The sequence below is a fragment of the Pan troglodytes genome, chromosome 2 (assembly GCF_028858775.2).
Source record: "Pan troglodytes isolate AG18354 chromosome 2, NHGRI_mPanTro3-v2.0_pri, whole genome shotgun sequence".
Taxonomy (NCBI): domain Eukaryota; kingdom Metazoa; phylum Chordata; class Mammalia; order Primates; family Hominidae; genus Pan; species Pan troglodytes.
The window spans coordinates 153,876,155-153,898,390 of NC_086015.1; the positions used below are offsets into that span (position 1 = coordinate 153,876,155).

General features: G+C 38.0%; 1 protein-coding gene across 3 annotated transcripts in view; it reads right to left on the bottom strand.

Annotated features, from left to right (window-relative positions):
- ERICH6 (glutamate rich 6) overlaps window positions 1–22,236 on the bottom strand; it is a 44,094-nt gene that overhangs the window by 20,210 nt on the left and 1,648 nt on the right. For all 3 annotated transcript variants that reach the window (XM_063807274.1, XM_516818.6, XM_063807273.1), the window contains exons 2-9: window positions 21,992–22,049; window positions 18,668–18,759; window positions 6,182–6,238; window positions 5,850–5,905; window positions 5,626–5,742; window positions 2,093–2,191; window positions 653–810; window positions 348–418 (exon numbers count right to left, since the gene is read on the bottom strand). In XM_063807274.1, the coding sequence (XP_063663344.1) occupies window positions 348–418; window positions 653–810; window positions 2,093–2,191; window positions 5,626–5,742; window positions 5,850–5,905; window positions 6,182–6,238; window positions 18,668–18,759; window positions 21,992–22,014 (673 nt within the window). In that variant the 5' untranslated portion in view covers window positions 22,015–22,049. The remainder of the gene's footprint in view (window positions 1–347; window positions 419–652; window positions 811–2,092; window positions 2,192–5,625; window positions 5,743–5,849; window positions 5,906–6,181; window positions 6,239–18,667; window positions 18,760–21,991; window positions 22,050–22,236) is intronic.

Consider the following 22,236-nt stretch of genomic DNA (forward strand, 5'->3'; position numbering starts at 1 on the left):
TGAAGACTGAAAACTCCAAAAACCAGATGGCTGGAAACACTAGCTTTTCTGGGCCATTTTGACAGATGTAGGCTATACTGTACTTAGAAATACAAAATTTTCAATACTACTACTTATTATTATTTTTCATAGAGACAGGATCTCACTGTGTTACCCAGACTGGTCTCAAACTTCTGGGCTCAAGCGATTCTCCCACCTTGGCTTCCCAAAGTGTTGGGATTACAGGCGTGAGCCACTGCACCTGGCCAATACTATTTTTTAAATACACCCATTTCATCTTTTGGTTAAACATCTGAGCTTTCTGACGTCGTACAGCTGGTCTATAAGATCAGCACTAATGAACTCACCATCTTCAGAGAAATGAGTCTGTTCCCTTGATATTATTGCAAAATGTCTGGCCATTCGTTGCTCCTGTTTCCTACAAAATCAGAAAACATCAGGCATAAATCTGAAATGTGGTTGAAGCTTAAAACAGTCTACTACAAAATTCAGCTGCTTAAATGCCATCCTTGTCTGTTTGATCTGTTATTACTTGTGAATCTAGGAAATACATCTTCAAAGTTATATATCTTGAAAAAATGAGGTTCATTTACAAAACGAGCTCCAATTAAGCTGGCCTGTATGAGTTTCAGTATCGAAGTCTCAATGTTACCTTTGCAGGGCTTTTTCTTTTGCCTTGAGTCTGTCGATCTCACTGCCATGGGCTGCATGAGGGTCAATAGCAATTAATTCAGGTTTAGGGGGTTTGGTTTTTATTTGCTCCTCATAGATATAGTCAATCAGATTTTGGAAAGCAATACAACAGGAGGCCTGGAAAACACAGAAGTTACTCTCATCTCATTAGTCCTAGATGAAGAGGATTAGAGGGGATAAAAATGACTAACAAGGTTTGGATAACAATCTATCATAAGTTTTTATTCTGGTAATAGCTTTATTAAGATATAATTCACATACCATACAATTCACCCATTTAAAAAGTACAATTCATTTGTTTTAGTATATTCACAGAGTTGTACAGTCATCATCACAATCAATTTTAGAATCTGAAACCTGTCCTCACTAACAGTCACTTCCTCTCCTTTCTTCTTCACAGCCCCTGGCAACCACTAATTTACATTCTGTCTCTCTAAATTTGCCTGTTCTGTACAGTTTATAAAGTGGAACCATACAACATGTGGCACTCTTTATGTCTGGCTTCTTTCACTTAGCATAATGTTTTCAGGATTTGTCCATATGGTAACATGTTTCAGTACTTCATATTTCTTTTTATGGCTGAATAATAGTTCATGGTATGGATATACCACATTTTATTCATCCATTCATCCATTGATGGACAGTCGGGTTGTTTCTATATTTTGGCTATTACGAATCATGCTGCTGTCAACATTTTTGTACAAGTTTTTGTGTGGACATATGTTGCCATTTTCTTGGGTATAAACCTAGGAATAGAATTGATGGGTCATATGGTTACTGTATGTTGAACCTTTCAAGGAACTACTAGAGTGTTTTCCAAAGTGATGCACCATTTTATATTCCACCTCAGCAGTACATGTGGGTTCTAATTTCTCTACAACTTTATCAACACTTGTTATTATCTGTCTTTTAAATTATACCCATCCTAATGGGTGTGAAGTGGTATCCCACTGTGCTTGTGATTTGCGTTTCCCTGACAGCTAACACATAACTCTTTTTTTTTTTTTTTTTTTGGAGACAGAGTCTCACTCTGTTGCCCAGGCTGGAGTGCAGTGGCACGATCTTGCCTCACTGCGACCTCCGTCTCCCGGGTTCAAGCAATTCTCCTGCCACAGCCTCCCGAGTAGCTGGGACTACAGGTGCACACCGCCATGCCCGGCTAATTTTTTGTATTTTAGTAGAGACACGGTTTCACCGTGTTGCCCAGGCTGGTCTCGAACTCCTGAGCTCAGGCAATCCACCCACCTCGGCCTCCCGAAGTGCTAGGATTACAGGTGTGAGCCATCAAGCCCGGCCTAACTCTTTTAAAAATGGCAATGCAGGGGAAAGATGCAAGAGAAAATACTACATATGTTTAAAGATAATACTATTTCCACAGTAAACCTGACTTAGAACTTACATGCCCTTTTGGTTCAGAGGAAACATCCACATTAGAAAAAAATGCTCTTAGATCGCTGCCACAAAATTCACATTTGGGTGATGTCTCCTCCTCTTCATCCTTCAGAGAGAGAGGAAAAAATTAAAGAAGTCCCCACAAAGAGGCCCAGAGGCTCTGAGAGCAGCAGGAGCACGACCCTGGACATGGTCAGTGAATGGAACAGCAGTGGTGATGAGATGTGCCAGTAAGTGATATCACTTCCATTTAAGGGCTGGTGAGGCTTCAGGAGCCTGAGGTGGTGTTTTGCAGGTCTCTGTCTGGTGCAATTCCCCAGAGCAGAGTTGAGCCTATCAGGAAGTGTGTGGTCTTCAGGATGCCTTCCTGGTAAAAGAAGAAAGTTGCAGAAATGAATTCACTGTGGATACCAGAGTCCCTTGTTGGGGAGGGGAATGTGTAGTGTGTACCTAGATGCAAGAGATAAGGATAACACACACTGGATTTTATACAAATGATCTAAGTATTTGAACATCATTAACTCTTTCAAGAAATGCCAAGTAAGAAAAAGCCTTGACATTACTGTGTAGGCCAACATGTACAATGACCAACTTTCTAAAATAAACGAGAATCCTTTCTCTGGGGAGCCTAGGTTGGAGCTCTGAATTTTGTCTGTATTGGGAAGGTAATTCAGGACAGGGAGGAGGAGGGGACACAAAACAAGGGAGAGATTGGGAGTTAGGGGCTCAGCTGACTCAATGTGGAGTGGCCATGTCAATGACCTGAGGTCATGTCTGTGATTGCACAGGCTCCTGAGCAGGTGAGCAGCCAAGCCTCAGTATAGACCTCCAGGAAGAGACCCAGATCATGACTTGCAGATCATTAACAACACCAGGGCATCTGTATATGCCATGGTAACCATTCTCTGAGACTGGCAAAAATGCCCCACATAGGGCTAAAAAGTGACTAAGGTGGCCAGTGCAGCCAGGGATTCACTACCCCAGAGTAATGTCCAACATATTTAGGCCACTGAAACTACCCAATAGTAAGTACTGCACATTGCTAAAAGCAGAATGCTTGGAGAGTGAAGTCTTGCACTAGAGAGATGATGGAGGAAAATCTAGGATAGCTATCAAATGATGGAGTAGGACAGAAAGAGAGCTGGGCAATACCAAGCCATTCACAACCTGCTCCATACAAGGGACTTGGTTGTGAACTTCTCAGCCCGTTGTCCTTTCACCCTCAGCTAGGGGTGAAGCAAGATGGAGATACTTCAAAAGACCATGAGGGAGGCCCGGCATGGTGGCTCACACCTGTAATCCCGCACTTTGGGAGGCCGAGGCAGGCCGATCACCTGAGGTCAGGAATTGGAGACCAGCCTGGTAAACCCTGTCTCTGCTAAAAATTCAAAAATTAGCCAGGCACGGTGGTGTGTGCCTGTAGTCCCAGCTACTAGGGAGGCTAAGGTAAGAGGATTGCTTGAACCCGGGAGGCAGAGGTTGCAGTGAGCTAAGATCATGCCACTGCAGTCCAGCACTCCAGCTTGGGTGACAGAGTGAGACTCCATCTCAAAACAAAACAAAAACAAAAACACAAAGACCATGAGGGGAGTTTGGATCTTCACCTGAAGAGGGTGTGGCTAGAGAGAAGAGCTGGGCAAGCCAGCCACTGCTACCCCTGAACTAGATTGGCATCAACACTAGACCTGAAAGACCTGCTGAGGAGCAGGAGGAGCCAGCCTCGTCCAAGTGCCAGTTCAGGGACGTCTTGGGGGAGAAGCCGCAAGGCCTTCCCCATGGTAAGACCCATCTCTGGGTGTTGCGGGAGGCGAGTATAACCTCAGAGACGTCCCTAGATACAAGCCTTTGCGGTGCAGAAAAAGGAAGGTGCTACATTTAAATAAAGAATTTCAGGGCTGGGAGTGATGGCTCATGCCTGTAATCCCAAAACTTTGGGAGGCCAGGGTAGGGATATTGCTTGAGCCCAGGAGTTCAGCCCACCCTGGGCAATATAGTGAGACCACATCTTTTCAATAAATAAATAAAAAGACAAAAGAATTTCAGCCCGAAGAGTCTGTTGAGTGACCATAAAGTTTAGAAACCTGGGTAAATATAAAGAGTAAATGTTTATAGATATTATATTACATGATATACTTAATGTTTCCCCTCACTAGATTGCATAGCTCAAAGTGCTGTACAAAATAGCAATGAACACCACCTCAGTGCATCCATACGGCATTTCCATTCATCTCTACATGTGCATCCATGACATGTTGCCTTGCATGATTCGTGCCCCTTATTGTTAATGAATAAACCTCCACCTTTACTATGCCCAAGAAGAAGTCATCAAGGGTTCTCAGATCTGGGGAGTAAGCAGTTCTCTCCACATGTCCATGGCATCCAGCCCAGGTTTGGAAACAAGCATTCCACCAGTCAGTCCCTCACCACTCTAGCGGCAGTGTGGTGGTGCACCATCTTATTGGAATACTTGAGGTAAACTTTCTCTTGCCCTTCAAATACAGGCATTAATCGGTCACTTCACATGACCAAATATGGCAAATATTCACCCATGTTTCCAGGTTTTGTTCTTTTTCTTTCTTTCTTTCTTTTTTTTTAATAATAAGCCTGGGAAACATAGTGAGACCCATCTCTGCAAAATATTTAAAAAATTATCTAGGCATAGTGGTTCACACCTGTGGTCCCAGCTACTTGGGAGACAGAGGTGAGAGGATTGCTTGAGCCCAGGAGGTTGAGGCTGTAGTGAACCATAATCGTGCCACTTACACTGTAGCCTGGGTGACACAGCAAGACCTTGTCTCAAATAATAATAATAATAATAATAATTTTTTAAAAAAAGACAGGGTCTCTCTCTGTCACCCAGGCTGCTCTCAAGTGATCTGTCTCAGCCTCCCAAAGTGCTGGGATTACAGGTGTGAGCCACCGTGTCTGGCCTGTTTCCAGGCTTTGTGGCCACTCTTACAGGTTGAATTGTGTCTCCCAAAAAGACATATTGAAGTCCTAACTCCTGGTACCTGTGAATGTGACCTTATTGAGCAATACAGTCTGTGCAAATGTAATCAAGTTAAGATGAGGTCATGAGAGTGGGCCCAAATCCAACTGGACTTGGTGTCCTTAGAAAAGGGGGACATTTGGACCCAGACACACAGAGAGAATGCTGTGACAACTGAGGCAGAGATTGGAGTGATGCAGCTGCAAGCCAAGGAATGCCAAAACTGCTGCCACCACCACAAGCTAGGAAGAGGGAAGGGAGGATTTTCCCCTATATGTTGGCCCTGCCAAAACACTGATTTCGAACTTCTAGTCTCCATAACTACAAGACAGTAAGTTTCTGTTGTTTTAAGCCACCCAGTTTGTGGTACTTGTTATAGCAGCCCTAGGCAACTAACACAGACACTCTAAGTGCTATTCTAAGTAATTGAGCTCTTTGGCTTTTTTTTTTTTTTTCCTTTTAGAGTATTTTCACTGTCTATTGTGCAAATCATTATGTTTTTTTATGTCATTTTGTTAAGAGTAATAATAAAAAACACGAATTAAAGTCACCTTGAAGTTAATGCCTAAATTGGAGCTCTCTTCTTTGTATGCCAGAATGGATGGTGGTCCGATGCTGGGTAACGTTCTTAGAGAAGGCTCGAACAGTGTTATGAAGTCTTCCTTAAACTAAATTTAAAAAGAGAAAGGGGTGGCGAGGGGAAATAATTGAAGATTTGATAAGCCATTTTTACTATGAGAACAGTGTACTAGTTAGTATGATAAACATTTCTTACCTCCAGCTCATATAAAATATTTAGTTTCGACTCTTCTGGATTAATTACCCATTTTTCTGGAGAGAAAGAATAGGTTTATAAGAAATGTTTAAAGCCTTTGTGCAGTGCATTCCACTTCTGTAATTTGGAGATTCACACCCACCATCATCCTCCTTGCCCAGCATGCACACACTGTTCAGATGCCCTGATCCCCGACGTTTTTGCCACCTTCTCACACCTGTTCTTAGGTGAGTCCTTTTTCAAAGCAGATGGGCTCTGTGCGAGTTAAGGTGATTCCCTTCTGGTAGTTTACCTTTGCCAGCAAAAGGAGATGATGCCAAACATGTATTTACCTCTTAACTTAGATGCCAGACATTCAGGTTCAGCTTTCTCTTTAGAGGCTTTCTTCCCTGTGAAAACAGGGTACATGTGTCATCAATCTGACAAAGTAGAAAAGAAGCTGAATATAAAAGAAAATACATCTCTCGGAAAAATAAGTACCCTTACTATGTTTCTTTTATCTTTTAATCTTTTGTCTCTTTTTCCAAATAACATTTTGCCAACAATAAGGAATAAACAAAGGAAAGTTAGCATTCTATATATCACATTTTAAAATGTTTCCCCTTCCTTTCTAGTCCTAGAATACAGTAGTCCCCCTTGATCTGCAGGGGATATATTCCAAAATCCTGAGTGGATGCCTGAAACTGCAGGTATACCAAACCCTACTATGCACAAATTTCTTTTTCCTTCACAATTTTACAGATAGAAGATTCATTCTTACCATGTATCTTAGCAACCTCAGCATACTATTTTTTTCTTTTTTAAATGAAGTCAATAACTTCTACCTTTTCACTTAAAGGATACACTTTATGGATGCTCTTTGGCATATCCAAATTGCCAACATCACTTCTCTTGAGCTCTGGGGCCATTATTAAGAAACTGAGGGCTAGGTGCAGTGGCTCACACCTGTATTCCCAGCACTTTGGGATGCCAAGGCAGGTGGATCACTTGAGGTCAGGAGTTCCAGACCAGCCTAGCCAACATGGCAAAACCCTGTCTCTACTAAAAATACAAAAATTAGCCAGGTGTGATGACGGTCACCTGTAGAACCTGGGAGGCAGAGGCTGCAGTGGGCCAAGATTGTGTCATTGTACTCCAACGTGGGCTACCAAGCAAATGTGTGTCTCAAAATAAATAAAAGAAATTAAGGGTTATTTGAACATAAGCACTGCAATACCACTACAGTCGATCTGATAATCACTAGGCTGCTAAGTGACTCCAACGACAAAGAGATAATTCATGTCCCAGGCAGGACAGAGTGGGATAGTGAGAGATTTCGTCACTCAATCAGAATATCATGCAATTTATGACTTACGTGTTGATTATTTCAGAAATTTCCCACTAACATTTTCAGACTGCAGGCAGCTGAAACCACAGAAGATAAAACTGTAGATAAGAGGGGACTATTATGCTACACAGATCAATATTTTCCTTGGTTATAATCATGCTTTGCATACCCTTTTATTTTCTGCTTCTTTTAAGTACCATCAATCTACTTTATGTCTGTTATTCTTCATGAGATTTTTCAGGTAGGAGGGTGCTGAGGGTTCTATTTCAAGACAGTGAAGTAAACCACCAGGATTATTCTATCTAGATTCCAGAGCAGCACTGGAAATGGGGAAGAAGCCATCCACAAATCAGCAACTTTGAGTAAATGTCTAGAAGCTTTAAAGCACATAGGATTGGAATGATGAAAAACCAATCAGAGCAACCTATAATGGGACAGAGGCAAAGGAAAGAGGCTATTAAAATGCAAGGGACTCATTTTCTTAGCAAAGCCAGGAGAGCAAGGGCTGCTGGTGGAGACAGATAGGCTTCAGAAGTTGATCTGGGCTGGGCGTGGTAGCTCATGCCTGTAATCCCAGAACTCTGGGAGGCCAAGGTGGGGAGATTACTTGAGTCCATGAGTTTGAGAACAGCCTGAGCAAAATACTGAGACCTGGTCTCTATGAAAAACTTAAAAAAAAAATTAGCTGGTTGTGGTGGTGCATGCCTGTGGTCCCAGTTAGTGGGGGCTAAGGTGGGAGGATTGCTTGAGCAGGAGGTTGAGGCTGTAGTGAGCTGAGATCACGCCACCGCACTGAAGCCTGGGTGACAGAGCAAGACCTTGTCTCAAAAAGTAAACAAACAAATAAATAAATTTTTTTAAAAAAGAAGTTGATCTATTTTGGGGAGGTTGGGGGGCAATGTGGATCATCTGAAAAAATTTTAAAGATGTTTTAGGCATCTTTATCTATAGAAATGCCAGCACAGGCATGTAAAAAAATTAATGCACCAAGGTTTTTATTAATACATTATTTGTTATAGGGAAGAGCTCAAAAAAAGCAAAAAAGCAAAACAAGACAAGAACAACCCCGATATATCTAGCATTACATAAGTCACAATAACTGTATATGAGGAAATATTATGCAGTAACTTCAAAGAATTAGGTCAATCATTCCTGACATGGAGAGATGTCCATGATACATTGCTGTCTTAGTTCATTTGGGCTGCTATAACAAAATGCCTTAAACTGGGTAGCTTATGGGAAAGGAAAATATATTGGGGCCCCAAAATCACTAAGTTAAAAGGAAAAGTCAACCTGGGAACTGCTTACGGCAAACCTGCCTCCCATTCTATTCAATGTCAAGCCTCTGCTCACTGAGATTAATGCATATCTGATTGCCTCCTTTGGAGAGGCTAATCAGAAACTCAAAAGAATGCAATCATTTGTCTCTTCTCTACCTACGACCTGGGAGCCCCCTCCCGGCTTTGAGTTGTCCCGCCTTTGAGTTGCCCCGCCTTTCCAGACGAAACCAATATTCATCTTACATATGTTGATTGATGTCTCATGTCTTCCTAAAATGTATAAAACCAAACTGTGCTCTGACCACCTTGGGCACATGTCACCAGGACCTCCTGAGGCTGTGTCACAGGTGCGCATCCTCAACCTTGGTAAAATAAACTTTCTAAATTAACCGAGGCCTGTCTCAGATTTTCGGGGTTCACATTTTAGTAACCACAGAGGAATTCTGAGTGGAGTTACCCCTGATATTTGACAAATCTTCTATCGGTGCTTGGTACTAGCTTGAGCTATCTGTATGGCTCAAACCAATAGGACAATTTGCTGAGGCTTGGAAGCACCCCCTCCAGAGAATCCCTGATCTCCTCAAATTTGGTCACGATCTAAACTTTATTTTGCTGTACAACTTCTCTTTTTTTGAAGTTTTACTTGCTTCCAACTCAAGGAAGTCATTTTTTTCCTGCTTCCATGACAACAGAAGGCAGGTAACTATTTTATATAACATATATTTTGTATCTTTACATAACAAGGCCACCTTTTTGCTAGCCAGGCCAAACTGAAACAGTGGTTGTTGCCTCATGCTGCAGTTCCATAGCTAAGGTTTTGCCTTCTTTTTTCCATCACAACAGCCTGGGTTTTGTTCCTAAATCAAGCCCTTCCTGGTTTGATACTTGGTACTTCTGAAATAGCAGCAATTTTTTCTAGCTGAAATATGCTAATGAGATTTTAAAAGATTTTTTTAAAAGAAGCTCAATGGTTAAAATTAGCTTAATTAAAAGCTAACATCCAAGATGTGTGTGTGTGTGTATGTGTGCATGTGTGTGTTTGTATTTAAAAGGCCTTCATGTTATCTTTTTTCCTCCTAGAATCTTGTCCCTTTTTTTTGAGCAAAAGTTTTTTTCTTCTCAGTTGACTGAATTCTGTTTTCTTCATTTACTTCTGCTGTCCCTCCTTTCTCTTGTACCCTCTGCTGCATGAGGAGCCTAAAATCGTTTATAATAGCCTGGGGTTCCTTAAAGAAAACAGAGAAGGTACCAGAGTCCCTTTGGGGGAGAACGCTGTTTTTCCTTATGGGAACTCCAAGAGTGTAAACAGACAAGTTCAGCTCAGCTTTTAAACTGCTTTCTTCGGTATTGTGTTACCTGATTTATTAGCTGATATAGTTACTGCAACAGAGGTTACTCTTGGGTTTTTTAAGACAGGTGTAGTTTAGGCACTTATAAATGTCTTTGTTTAAAAAAAATTTTTTTTTACATGCACTGTAAAAACATGATGTGGTCTAGCCTCATAATAATTCTCCCTCTTTGGAAACCTAGGATTCGGCATGGGCTTTGCCCAGAGCTCAGCGATCCAGTTAAATGATAGGTAGTCCCTGTCTAAATAAAACTGGTCTCCTTATACAAAACTATGAAAGATTTTTATAATTTTATTTTTGATTTGGTATCCATCTTTAATCTCCCTCTAGCACACCAGACTTTTTCTCTCCATATGTTATGATATACATTTTGCTATTTGATTTTCACCTGAGTTGTTTCCTTTAATATGCAAATTTAAGTCTATTTAGCTGAAAACTGCCTTGCGTTGTGAAACAGGTTATCAAGAATCTGAATGTCTAAGATAGGGGAAAAAAAAAGGTTTTCATTAATCTATAAGATGTACTTCTATTGGCATGCCTAATATATCTATGTATTTACATGTTTTGTACACACTGTTTCATTACTGAAAAGATATAAAACAACTCTAATTAATTGGCTTAAAGAAAAATAAAAACACTTTAATCAAATACTTTATCAGGAAAAAAGAAAAGACCAGTCAAATGCTTTTTCAAGTTTATGTAACTTCAGTAAAATCTTTAATAAATAAACTAGCTTTTCAGTTATTGGTAAAGTAATATTAGAAATGTCTTAAGAATTGTCAGCATACATTTTTGTCTGCATTTATTAATCAAGCAATTTCATACTTATCCCTGCCAAATATGATAAGATGTCAAAATTTGACATAGGGGTTACAAAACTATAAACCCAGCCCAAGACAAAATGATCTTTGCTTGTATAATCTTTAATAAGTAAGACATTGATATTGATGTAATAAAAAATAGCTACATCTTAAATTTAGTAAGATTACCATAACTTCTAATCTTGTGGCTTTAGGCAGTCTGGTCCACAGGCAGTGAGGTTTGTTTTGGGAAAGGACCATTATCATCTTTGTTTCAAAGCTAAACTCTAAACTAATTTCCTCCCAAAGCTAGTTCAGCGTATGCCCAGGAATGAACAAGGACAGCTTGGAGGTTAAAAGCAAGATGGAATCAGTTGGGTCTAATCTTTTTCACTGTCTCAGTTATAATTTTGCAATGGCAGTTCCATAACTTTAAATGATGACTATCACAGTTTTCATAAATAATCCAGGTAAACAATTAAAATAATTAGGTAAATGTAATGGGATACATACTTGTAGATGAACTCATTATAATTTAGAATCTAAAGTTAAATTATAGATATTTCATTATTTGGGTATTTTGCATTAAAAATATATTTGTAGGAAAACATTCTTTAAAAAAAGGGTGTCCTTTTAAAAAAGGTGAATAATTTTTGTCTAATTGAAAGATCATGTATTAAACAAGGTAAAAGGAACCAGGAAATAAGAGAGATGTAAAGAAAGTTACAAAAATAAAGAGGTTTATTTGTTTTTTGTAAGAAAGCTTAAAGAGAAATAATTTCAATGAGAAAGAAAGAATCTTGTATGGTAAATTTAGTCCTAGAGTGGAATGACTGGTTGTTTAAGAGAAAGGGATGTTCAGGACAAACCAGAAAGTCCAATCATATCATGAATGGTCTGTGTAAGTCACAATAAGAGGATTTCTTTAAAAAAACTTATATAATCAAGTTGTCATATTATTATTAAGTTTTGGTTTGCTTAGGAAAAAAAGCTGAGATTATTTTTTTTTTTTTAATTAAGGTTATTACATCTGTGTATCCTTCTGTATGCACTTTTAAAGTACTTGTGAGATTGAGTTACAGGGCTTTGACTACTGGGTCTAAAAAGGACACCAAGTCCGGCTGAATTTTAAACACTGACAGCAATTAAGGCCCCATCTTCAGGCCTGGTAGAAGATGTCAATCAAAATAAACTGCATTCCCGAGACACAGGGCCAGAAATTAAAACTATTCCACTCCTCAAGGCCCAGGGACTATCATGGAACAGATGGGCCTGTGAGATTGTAAGAGCCAATTTTGAGGGATAAAAAAAGTTCAGTTTCTCTTTAATCATCAATGTCAAAAGCACACTGATATAAGACTAGCATATAGGCGCTTGTGTCAGTTTAACAAGGTTTTCATGAAGCATTAACCAACTCCTTAATAAAGGTGATAAAGGTTATAAAAAGCTTATGGAAGTTATAGCTTATCTTATATCAAGATTAAAATTTTATAGATTGTTTATAAAATTTTGAAAAACAAATTTAATTGGCTTCATGCTGTATTTATTAGGGCTTATAATTTGGGAAATTAAGTCTCCTCTCTCAAAGAATGAAGGTTTTTGCTCTTTTTTTGAAATCCTTGAGTTATCACTTTGGTTAAATGAAATGACTTATTTTACAATAACCTGTGATCCTATTTCATGATATCAAGTGTTTTAAACCTTTGATAATGGTCAAACTTTCCAAATCAAATTATAAATTATGTCTTTTCCTGATCTAATTAATCCTTTAAGATATTAGGTTCCTTAAAGTACAAAAATGACATATTTGGCTTATTTGGTATAAAAATTATACAGGAAGTACTGTCAAATATAAAATGATGTTTGGTTTTCTTTGGCCTGTATTTGTATAAATATGTTATTAGTATGTGTTCTAAAATTATGGGAAACTCCTATAATTTTGATATGAGTTAATGTACATTATCAGTAATAATTATAATTATGTTAAATTATTGTGTACCACAGAGGTAACAAATTTTCTTGTCAATTGTGTCTTTGACTATGGCTGCCCTAAAACTTTTTGTCATCCCCAGACAATTGTTATCTTGTTTTGGTGCTCTTTAGAAGGTGGATTTATAATCAGTTATAAAACTCTTAACAGGTGTTCTCAAATGCAGGTTTCTGATAACTTCAGAGACTGTGACATCAGAATAGAGGAAAAGCTTTCAGGACTCATGGAGAGCTGAAATATTCAAGAATATCAAGCAGAACAGGAATTAACTGCATAGACTAAACTAATAGAAGTCTGAAGCAATCTTTTTAACTTTTTGCTTAAAACGTTGCTGATCCTTTGTTTTGTTTTTTGGACTCAAGAAAACTTTTAAGCTATTTACAGCTTTTAACAATTGAGTAAAGTGTACTCCTAAGAACAAAATTTGGAGTGTATTTGTTTTCTCTCTACCTGATTTCTCCAGAATTTGGAAACTATCTGTGAGTGTTCTTAACTTATAGCAATACAGTTATTTGTATAAGTGCAATAAGAATCTGTTTTCATTCATGACAGAACACAATTGGAGAAACTGGTTATTTTATCAAGGCTTTGACTGGAATGGTGTGCTTTCCTTAAGGAATCAAATCTGACTTATGGATCCAATAAAAGCCCTTTGGGAAAACTGGCCTCATACTTGTCCATACAGTCCCTGTACAGAGTTCCTGACCTGTGGTAAGTAAAGAATGTCACTTTCTGACAGGCCTAGGAGCCCCAACTTTTATCTTGGAACTTCAAGAGGAGAGAGGATCACCCAACTCATAGGTATTTGATGGTACAAATCCATGGCTGGGCTCAACTTTAAAAAAGTCTTATCTGAGATTCTTTCTATAGAACAAAATTCCATCAAAGCCAATTTAAAAGCCTATGTAAAAATAATTACTTTTTTTTTTACTGCACTGTATACAAATGATTAGGCCAAGTATAATAAAGCAAACCAGTCCTACCACAATTTGTCTTTAGTAAAAATGGGAAACTGGAGAGAGAAAAATTATGTTTCAAAACCTATAGTATACTTGTTGTTAGATTCTTGTCTTGACTAATGTTTTTCAATTTTTATTATTTTCTACAGTTTGGACTGAATTCTAATTTTTCTTGGTTACAAATCTTCAAAATAATGTTTTCAATTTTTTTTCCTTCTTTCTTCCCCCATTTTCCCCAATTTGGAGTCACTGAAAACTAAGCTGTGCTTTTGTAAAGCCCTGCAAACTGAAGCTAGAAAACTTAAACTTCAGAAGAAAATAACAACAACCTATTTACATACATAAGCCACTTTCATACCTGCCTAATGATGTATGGACTTCAGAGTAATGTGGCCTATAGCAGTTTTCCAGGATTGTTCTTTTGTTTGTTGTTGTTTTTCTCCCTTCCTCCTCCTATTTTTTCTTCATAGGACATGAGACTTCACAAACTGCTAAAACCATTTTAGCCATGAAAGATCAGAAACAACCTGAGACCAGACTCATTATTTTCTAAAATGCTTTCTCTGAAAAATTTTATTTTTAAAATTTTATTTATTATTATTATTTGGTGTGTTTCAGAAAGATGAAACATCTTTAAAAGAAAAGGGAGAAGAAATGTGAATGAAAAATAAAAACTCAGGAACACAATTCACTATGCTACAAGGAAAAAATAAAGCTAAAATCTGAGTCATGCAAGAAACCACTTTTCCTTTTGTTCCTAAGCAGACAGCTACAGATAAAAGGTTAAATATCTCCATGGGTAGGTACTCTATGTTCGTTTTATCTTATTTAAAGTGCTGATTTACTGAGTGCCAGATGAATACAGAATTGACTATTCCCCTACCTGCTCGTTTTCTCCTGCAACACGTGGATTACCACTTCGTTCCTCCTTTCCTTCCGACCTGCTTTTCCCCTTTAAATACTGAAGCCCTCAAAATCATCTTTGGAGGAAGGCAAAGACCATTTCAGTGACTCTGTCTTACTTCTCTTCTGGGCATGTGCTTAACCATGGCAAAATAATTTTCTAAATTGATTGAAACCTGTCTCAGATACTTTTTGGTTTATCATCCCCACATCTTGGTACCAATTTTCTGTCTTTGGTTGTTTGGGTTGCTATAACAAATTATCATAAACTGAGTACCTTATATAAACAACAGAAATCTATGTGCACAGTTCTGGAAGCTGAGAAGTCCAAGATCAAGGTGCCGGTAGATTTGGTGTCTGGTAAGTGCCCACTTCCTGGTTCATAGATGGTGCCTTCTAGCTGTGTCCTCACATGGTAGAAGGAATGAACTAGCTTTCTGGGCCCTCTTTTACAAGGGCACTAATCCCATTTATGACAGCTGCATCCTCATGATCTAATTATCTCCAAAAGGCTCCATTTCTTAATACTATCACATTAGTGATCAGATTTCAATATGTGAACTTTGGGGGAACACAAATATTTAGACAATAACAACTGCTAAGTAAAAACAATAGAGAATAGATAAAACTGCCACTATTCACACGAAATGTAATTGTCCACTAGACCCTCAACTGACAAACTACTATGATGAATAAGGAAGTACGGCAAGGGGGTCAGATACAAGATTGATACCTAGAAATCAATAGTTTTCCTACTGATTGACAATAACCAATTAGAAAATACAATAGAAAAAAAGATTCTCGCCGGCTGTAGTGGCTCACGCCTGGAATCCCAGCACTTTGGGAGGCCGAGGCGGGCAGATCATGAGGTCAGGAAAGGTCAGGAGACTGAGACCATCCTGGCCAACGTGGTGAAACCCCATCTCTACTAAAAAAAAAAAAAATACAAAAATTAGCTGGGCATGGTGGCTCATGCCTGTAATCCCAGCTACTCGGGAAGCTGAGGCAAGAGAATCGCTTGAACCTGGGAGGCGGAGGCTACAGTGGGCCGAGATCACGCCACTCCACTCCAGCCTGGCGACAGAGCGAGACTCCGTCTCAAAAAGAGAAAGAAAAAAAGACCCCAATGGTTGGCTACATCAATGAAAGACTATAAAACACCCAGCATAGACTAATAAGAACTTTATGAGGCTCATATATATAGTATATACTATATATATATATATATGAAGATCAGAAACAAAATGGAGAGGTACACTAGGTTCCTGAAAAACAAGACTTAATATTAAAAAGGTATCAATTATTCACAAATTAATCTACATAGTCAATGTAGTTTCGGTGGGAGTTTTCAATGGAATTTTGATTCTAAAATACTTTTGGAAGAACAAGTGCCCAAGAATAACTGGGAATAATATTTTGAAAAAGAATAAGGAGGGGAGAAATTCATTTATCATATATTAAATATGTAAAACCATAGAAATTAAGATAGTGTGATATTGGTATAGGAAAATACCAATAGTTCAGTGGAACAGAATATTCACATGTGTGTATGTACACACATGAAATATATACACAATATATATTTGATAATTTAGTATAGGATAAAGACACCATTTCAAAGCAGAGTGGAAAGGTTGGACTGGTTAAGGAGTAGTATAGAGACAAAATTTGGGGGAAAAAGGATGGTTATTTTCTTAAGCCATTCACAAAAATGAAGTCCATATTGATTTAGGTGCTAAAGATAAACAGTAAAATTCTAGAAGTTTTAGAAGAAAATGTAGGAAAATATACATATATTATTGAATTAGGGAAATAGTTTTTAAACCACAAAATGTGAGAATCACAAGGAAAAGATTTACTTACATCAAATTTAAAATTATATTTAACAAAAATGACCACAAGCAAATGTAAAAGACAAACTGGGAGGAGCAATCTGCAACATATACAACATTCGAAGAAGTATTACAGATATGTAAAAAGCTGCCAAAAAATAAACATCAAGAAAGAAAAGACAACTCAATGGAAAAATGGGAAAAAGATATGAACACTGTTTGCTGAATTCAAAGAAGATAATCGAGTGACCAAAAAAACATATTATTGGTATCAAGTTGCTCAACCTCGGCAATAATCATAATAATTAAGAAATAAAATAATAATCATTTCCACCTAACAGACTGTCAAAAATTTAAAAGAACGACAATATCAAATATAGGGAAGAGTAGGAAAAGGGTGGTCTCAACAACCCTTTTGATGGACGCATACTTTGGGTCAGCTCTTTAGGAAGGTGATGATTAAAATGTGTAACTTTTCACTCAACAATACCACTTTCGTGGCATTTGTCTTACAGCAATACTCGGTGTGTACACAAAGAGGAGGCGGCTTACTGTAACACTGTGGAAATAAATATCTAGGAACAATTTTATGCATCAGTTGGGGAATCTTTAAATAAATAATTGTACATCTGTACTATGTGCTATTATGCAACAATTACAAAGAATTTTTACCTGTATTTACTGGTAAAAATTTTCAAGGCCTATTAAGCGAAAAAGCAAGTGGAACAACAGATTCGGTGTGATACCATTCATGTAAATAACAACAGCAAACAAAAGGGGCCACACTACTACACTTTTATATGGATATAAAAGCTTAGGAAAAGATTTGGAAAGATACACACCAACATGATAATAGTGGTGACATCTGAAACTGAGGGTAATAGTCAAAAGAAACTATTGTTTGATTTGTATCTTTTGACTTTAAAAAATAAGACTATGTTGATGTTTTAGTTACACCACTGTACCATTAAAAGCTTAGCAATGAAATGGGACTGTGGAGTATGATTCCATTTCTATTCTACACTTATTTCACTCTCCTTTGAGCCCACTCCAATATGGCTTTTATCCCCAGAGTTACACTGAAGCTGGTCCTATCCACATCACCAATGACTTCCACATGCTAGATCTAGTAGTCAGTTCTCAGTCCTCATCTTCCTAACCTCTGAGTATCATTTGAGCCTATTGATCATTCCTGCCTCCTTGAAACTTGGTATCTAGGACACTTCCTGGTTTTTCTTCTACATCACTGGATGCTTTTCCTTAGTTTCTTCCTCATGTCCCCAACTTAACAATGGAGTGCTGCAGGGCTCAATCTCTGGGCTCTTGCCCTCATATTTTCTCAGCAGCCAGCAGTCATTAAAAATACCAGTTGGATTATATCACTTCTCTGCACAAATTCTCCAGCAACTTCCCACCTCACTCCCAGTGAGAAAGATCTGGTCCTCAGATCTCTGTGATCTCATCCCCTAAGATTCTCCTCCCTGCTTACTCCACTGCAGCCACACTGGCCTCTTGTTCTAGAAGGAGGCACTTGCTGTTCCCTTGCCTGGAACACCTTTCCTGTGAGATTGTCCTGGCTCATTCTCTCACCTCCTGTAGGTCTTTTCTCAAATACCTCAGATTCTCAGGAAAGATTTCTCTGGGCACCCTGTGTAAACTTGCACCCTACCTCCAACCCCCGACACTTTCCAACCCCTTCCCTGCTTTACTTTTCTTCTTAGCACTTACATCATCTAATGTTTTATATATTAACTGATTTATTCTCTATATTATTGCCATCACCTCCACTTCCCACACTTTAATATCACTGAGACAGGGGATTTGCTTGTTTTTTTCACTGCTGATACCCTATTATAGGCTAGACCTATGATAGGTGTTTGGCAAATGGTAGGTGCTTGGCAAATGGTAGGTGCTCGGTAAGCAGTCGATGAATAAATGACATAAAATAAAATGTGAATATAAAAGCTGAAGGGAAATATACTGGAAAAGTTAAAGTTTTAATGATTACATTATCCACTTCTTAGTGGTTTGACATTTAAAAAGTGTGCATATGTTACTTGTATAATAAAAAAATGAAGATATGTATCAAAAATATAATGGCAGATTATTTCTTGATGTGAACATAATTGCTACCATTTATTGAATACTGAAAATATTTAATCTTATTTTGATCTTCATAAGAATCCTGTGACAATATGACTATTTCCAAGAGATGAAGAAAGTAAGACTCAAAGAGGGTAAGCAACTTGCCCAACATCACAAGGTTAGTATGTGTTGGGGCTGGGATTCAAATCTAGCTGTACTGGCCTTCTACACCTGTGATATTTCCAACATGCAATCCCTTCTCCCAGGAAAAGCTAAGAAATCAAACTACTCACTCGATTGCACTTTATCAGACAAATCTTGGAGCCAACTTTCTTCTGTTTGTACTGATACTGGAATTCCTGGAGACAAATTGCGATGAATATTTCTGAAATTTCGACAAAAATGTTTTGAGTATACCTACATAGTTGTTAGCAGGTCTTCTAAACATTGAACATTTAATAATCAATTAATTAATGCACGTAGAAAATATTTTGTTTTCTTTGAAATATTTTCTTCCATTTTTATCTTTTCAGTAAAGTTAACTCAGTGTGTTTGCATCAAATCTTTTTTTGGGGGGATAAGCTGGGAGGATACCTTGAGCCCAGGAGTTCAAGACCAGCCTAGGCAGCATGGTGAGACCCTATCTCTACAAAACATAAAAAAATTAGCCAGATGTTCTGTTCCGTGCCTGTAGCCCCAGCTACTTGGGAGGCTGGAGCAGGAGGATGGCTTGAGCCCAGGAAGTGGAGGCTGCAGTGAGCCGTGATTGTGCCACCGCACTCCAGCTTGGGAGACAGAGCAAGGCTCTATCTCAAAAACAAACAAATAAACAAATAAACCATGACCATACACTGACGTGTCCTTGCCCTAACTCTAGTAATACTAGGATTTCCCAGCTTCACTCCTCCCTGCCTAGACACTCCACAGGAAATGACTCTAACATGCCCCACCCATCTGCACAGGGATCATAGCAGACTCTCCTATGCAAGCTCTGTCAGAAAACAGAACTACTAAAGCTAGGGAAGGATTCCTTTCTAGCTATTTACCAGCCATTCATTTATAAATAAAAATGGGCAACGAAGGATTACCACTTAAGAAAAATCAATAGCATTGAAGAGAAAAAGCAAGAGAAATAAACAGAACAATTGACTTTGAAAGGAAAAATAATACGAAGAACAAAGGAGAACTTTAATATATTAGAACAAAGCCCTCAAAGAGATAAAAACAAACAAAAAAAACACAAAAAACAAACCAAATAATTTTGAACAGCAACAATCAGAGAACAAGCACTGGTTCTTCGAAATTTCAAATATGAATCCTCCAATAAAAAAATTCTGTACAAGGGCTGTACAGTAGCATGTAAACAAACATCAAAAATCCTGAAGATACTGAAAATACAAAGGAAATGTTATTAAAGATGGAGAATCTACCTAAGAGGTCCAACAGCATCTAGGAGGAGTTCTGAAGAAAAGAAGAAAAGGGGAGGAAGTAATTATATATCAGAATGGTCTGAGGATAAGACTGGTGAGGCAGTATTGGCTACTAGGAGGCAAAGAAGCAATGTCTTCAGATCTCTGAGGGAAATTTTTTTTTTTGAGATGGAGTTCCGCTCTGTTGCCCAGGCTGGAGTGCAGTGGTGCGATCTTGGCTCACTGCAAGCACTTCCTCCAAGGTTCACACCATTCTCCTGCCTCAGCCTCCAGAGTAGCTGGGACTATAGGCGTCCGCCACCATGCCCGGCTAATTTTTTTTTTTTTTTTGTATTTTTAGTAGAGACGAGGTTTCACCATGTGAAATGGTTTTAAATCTCTTCTTTTTGGCAGGTTTTTATTTATTTTTTTATTAACAAGTCAAGTACAAGGGCAAAATGAAGAAATTTCAAAGCAGGCAAGAACTCAGAAATTTGACTATCCGTGAGACCTATATAAAAAATTCACCTGAGGAGTTTCTCCAGCAAAAGGAAAAGCAACAAAAGAAAGAAGACAATATGGGAACCAATAAAGTGTGGCTGGTGAGCCAACCCAGAAAAACTGTAGACAGAACAACAGAGAGTCAAAAAGTTTATTTTATTATTATTATTTTTTATTTATTTTTTGAGATGAAGTCTCACTCTATTGCCCAAGCTGGAGTGCAGTGGTATGATCTCGGCTCACTGCAACCTCCACCTCCTGGGTTCAAGCGATTCTCCTGCCTCAGCCTCCCAAGTAGCTGGGACTACAGGCACACGCCACCATGCCCGGCTAATTTTGTATTTTTAGTAGAGACAGGGCTTCACTATGTTGGCCAGGCTGGTCTTGAACTCCTGACCTCGTGATCTGCCCACCTCAGCCTCCCAAAGTGCTGGGATTACAGGTGTGAGCCACTGCATCTGGCAAAAACTTTACTTTTTAAGAGACAAGTTTTATGGACATAGGATTATATTTTCTTGTCCATAGATTCAATCATATTACTGGTTTGTCAACATAGAAGTGTTAGAATTGTTTGTTGGTTTTCAATTTTTACAAACAACCCCAGAGCACTTTAATTATAATTAACAAACCATAATACAAGCATAATAAAGCTTGGAAAAGTAATATAACTTTATGTAAATATATATTGCATTTTAATATAATTTATCATTTCATATAGTTTGTTGTTAATTGGGAAGAAAGAGGAGAGAAGAGAGATGGAAGGAGGAAGTGCATTAACATGTTAATTTTTCATTATAGTCAATAGATACTAAAATTGATGAATCAAGAAGTAGAGGTTTAAATACCTCGAAGTCCTAAATGTTAGAAAAACTAAAAATAATATAACTACCAAAGTGGAGAGGTGGGAATTCAATACACATGTCAGAAATTGATAAACCAAGAAATGAAAATGTCATTTTAAATAATAATGGAAACAAAACTGAAGGTGAGTGGGAGTGGGGGTGAAGAAGGGCATGAGATTTTCATTTTTATACCTTTGTGTAGTTTGATTTTTTTAACCACATGTATACATTATCTTTATTACAAATTGAATTAAAAGGATAACTAAAAACATGTAAGTGAGACAGAACAATTCTCCTTAAACTTAAGAATTCAAAAGTTGCTTACAAAAGCAAAGTTAGGGTAACTAATAATTCAAGATCATTGACTCAGGTTTGGTGTGAGATTTCAGGGAATATTTACAAAGATGTTCCAGAAGGCATTTCACTGGTATCTTCTTATTATAGTTAAAGTGCCTGAAGGCTAATAGCAATAACAAGAAAAAGAAGAGAGAGAGAGGAAAAAGGAAAAGCTATTATTTCCACTCTCTTCCACAAAAGGCGTCCCTGGTCACTCTTGCATTTAGCCAATAAAAGCCTATATTCAAAATTCTCAAGCACTTACAATTGCACACATGGCATATATAGTTATTCTTTCATGTTACATTGATAAGTGGACATGTAATCTCTAGAGCTAGGTAATAAGCTGGGGATAAGTGGGAACCTTTATCTCTTTCAAAGTGTCTACCAGTGTATATTTAAAAAAAACTTTTAAAAATAAGTAAGTCACAAATGCCCTGGATTATTTTACTCTACTTCCTAACATGTTTATCCAAAAGGTAAACATTATTGGGTTCAAAAAATGTGAAATTTGAAAACATTTTCTTACCTATCTATACTCATTTCAGACATGTCTTTCCTAAATGTCTGAAATATTTTAGGGAAACCTGTTGAATGAAACATTTAAAAATCAGCTATTCCCTCTAAATCAAAAGGTCAATTCTACCCCCCTAGGAACACATGGCAATGTCTGGAGACTTTTTTTTTTTTTTGAGACGGAGTCTCGCTCTGTCGCCTAGGCTGGAGTGCAATGGCGCGATCTTGGCTCACTGCAAGCTCCACCTCCCGGGTTCA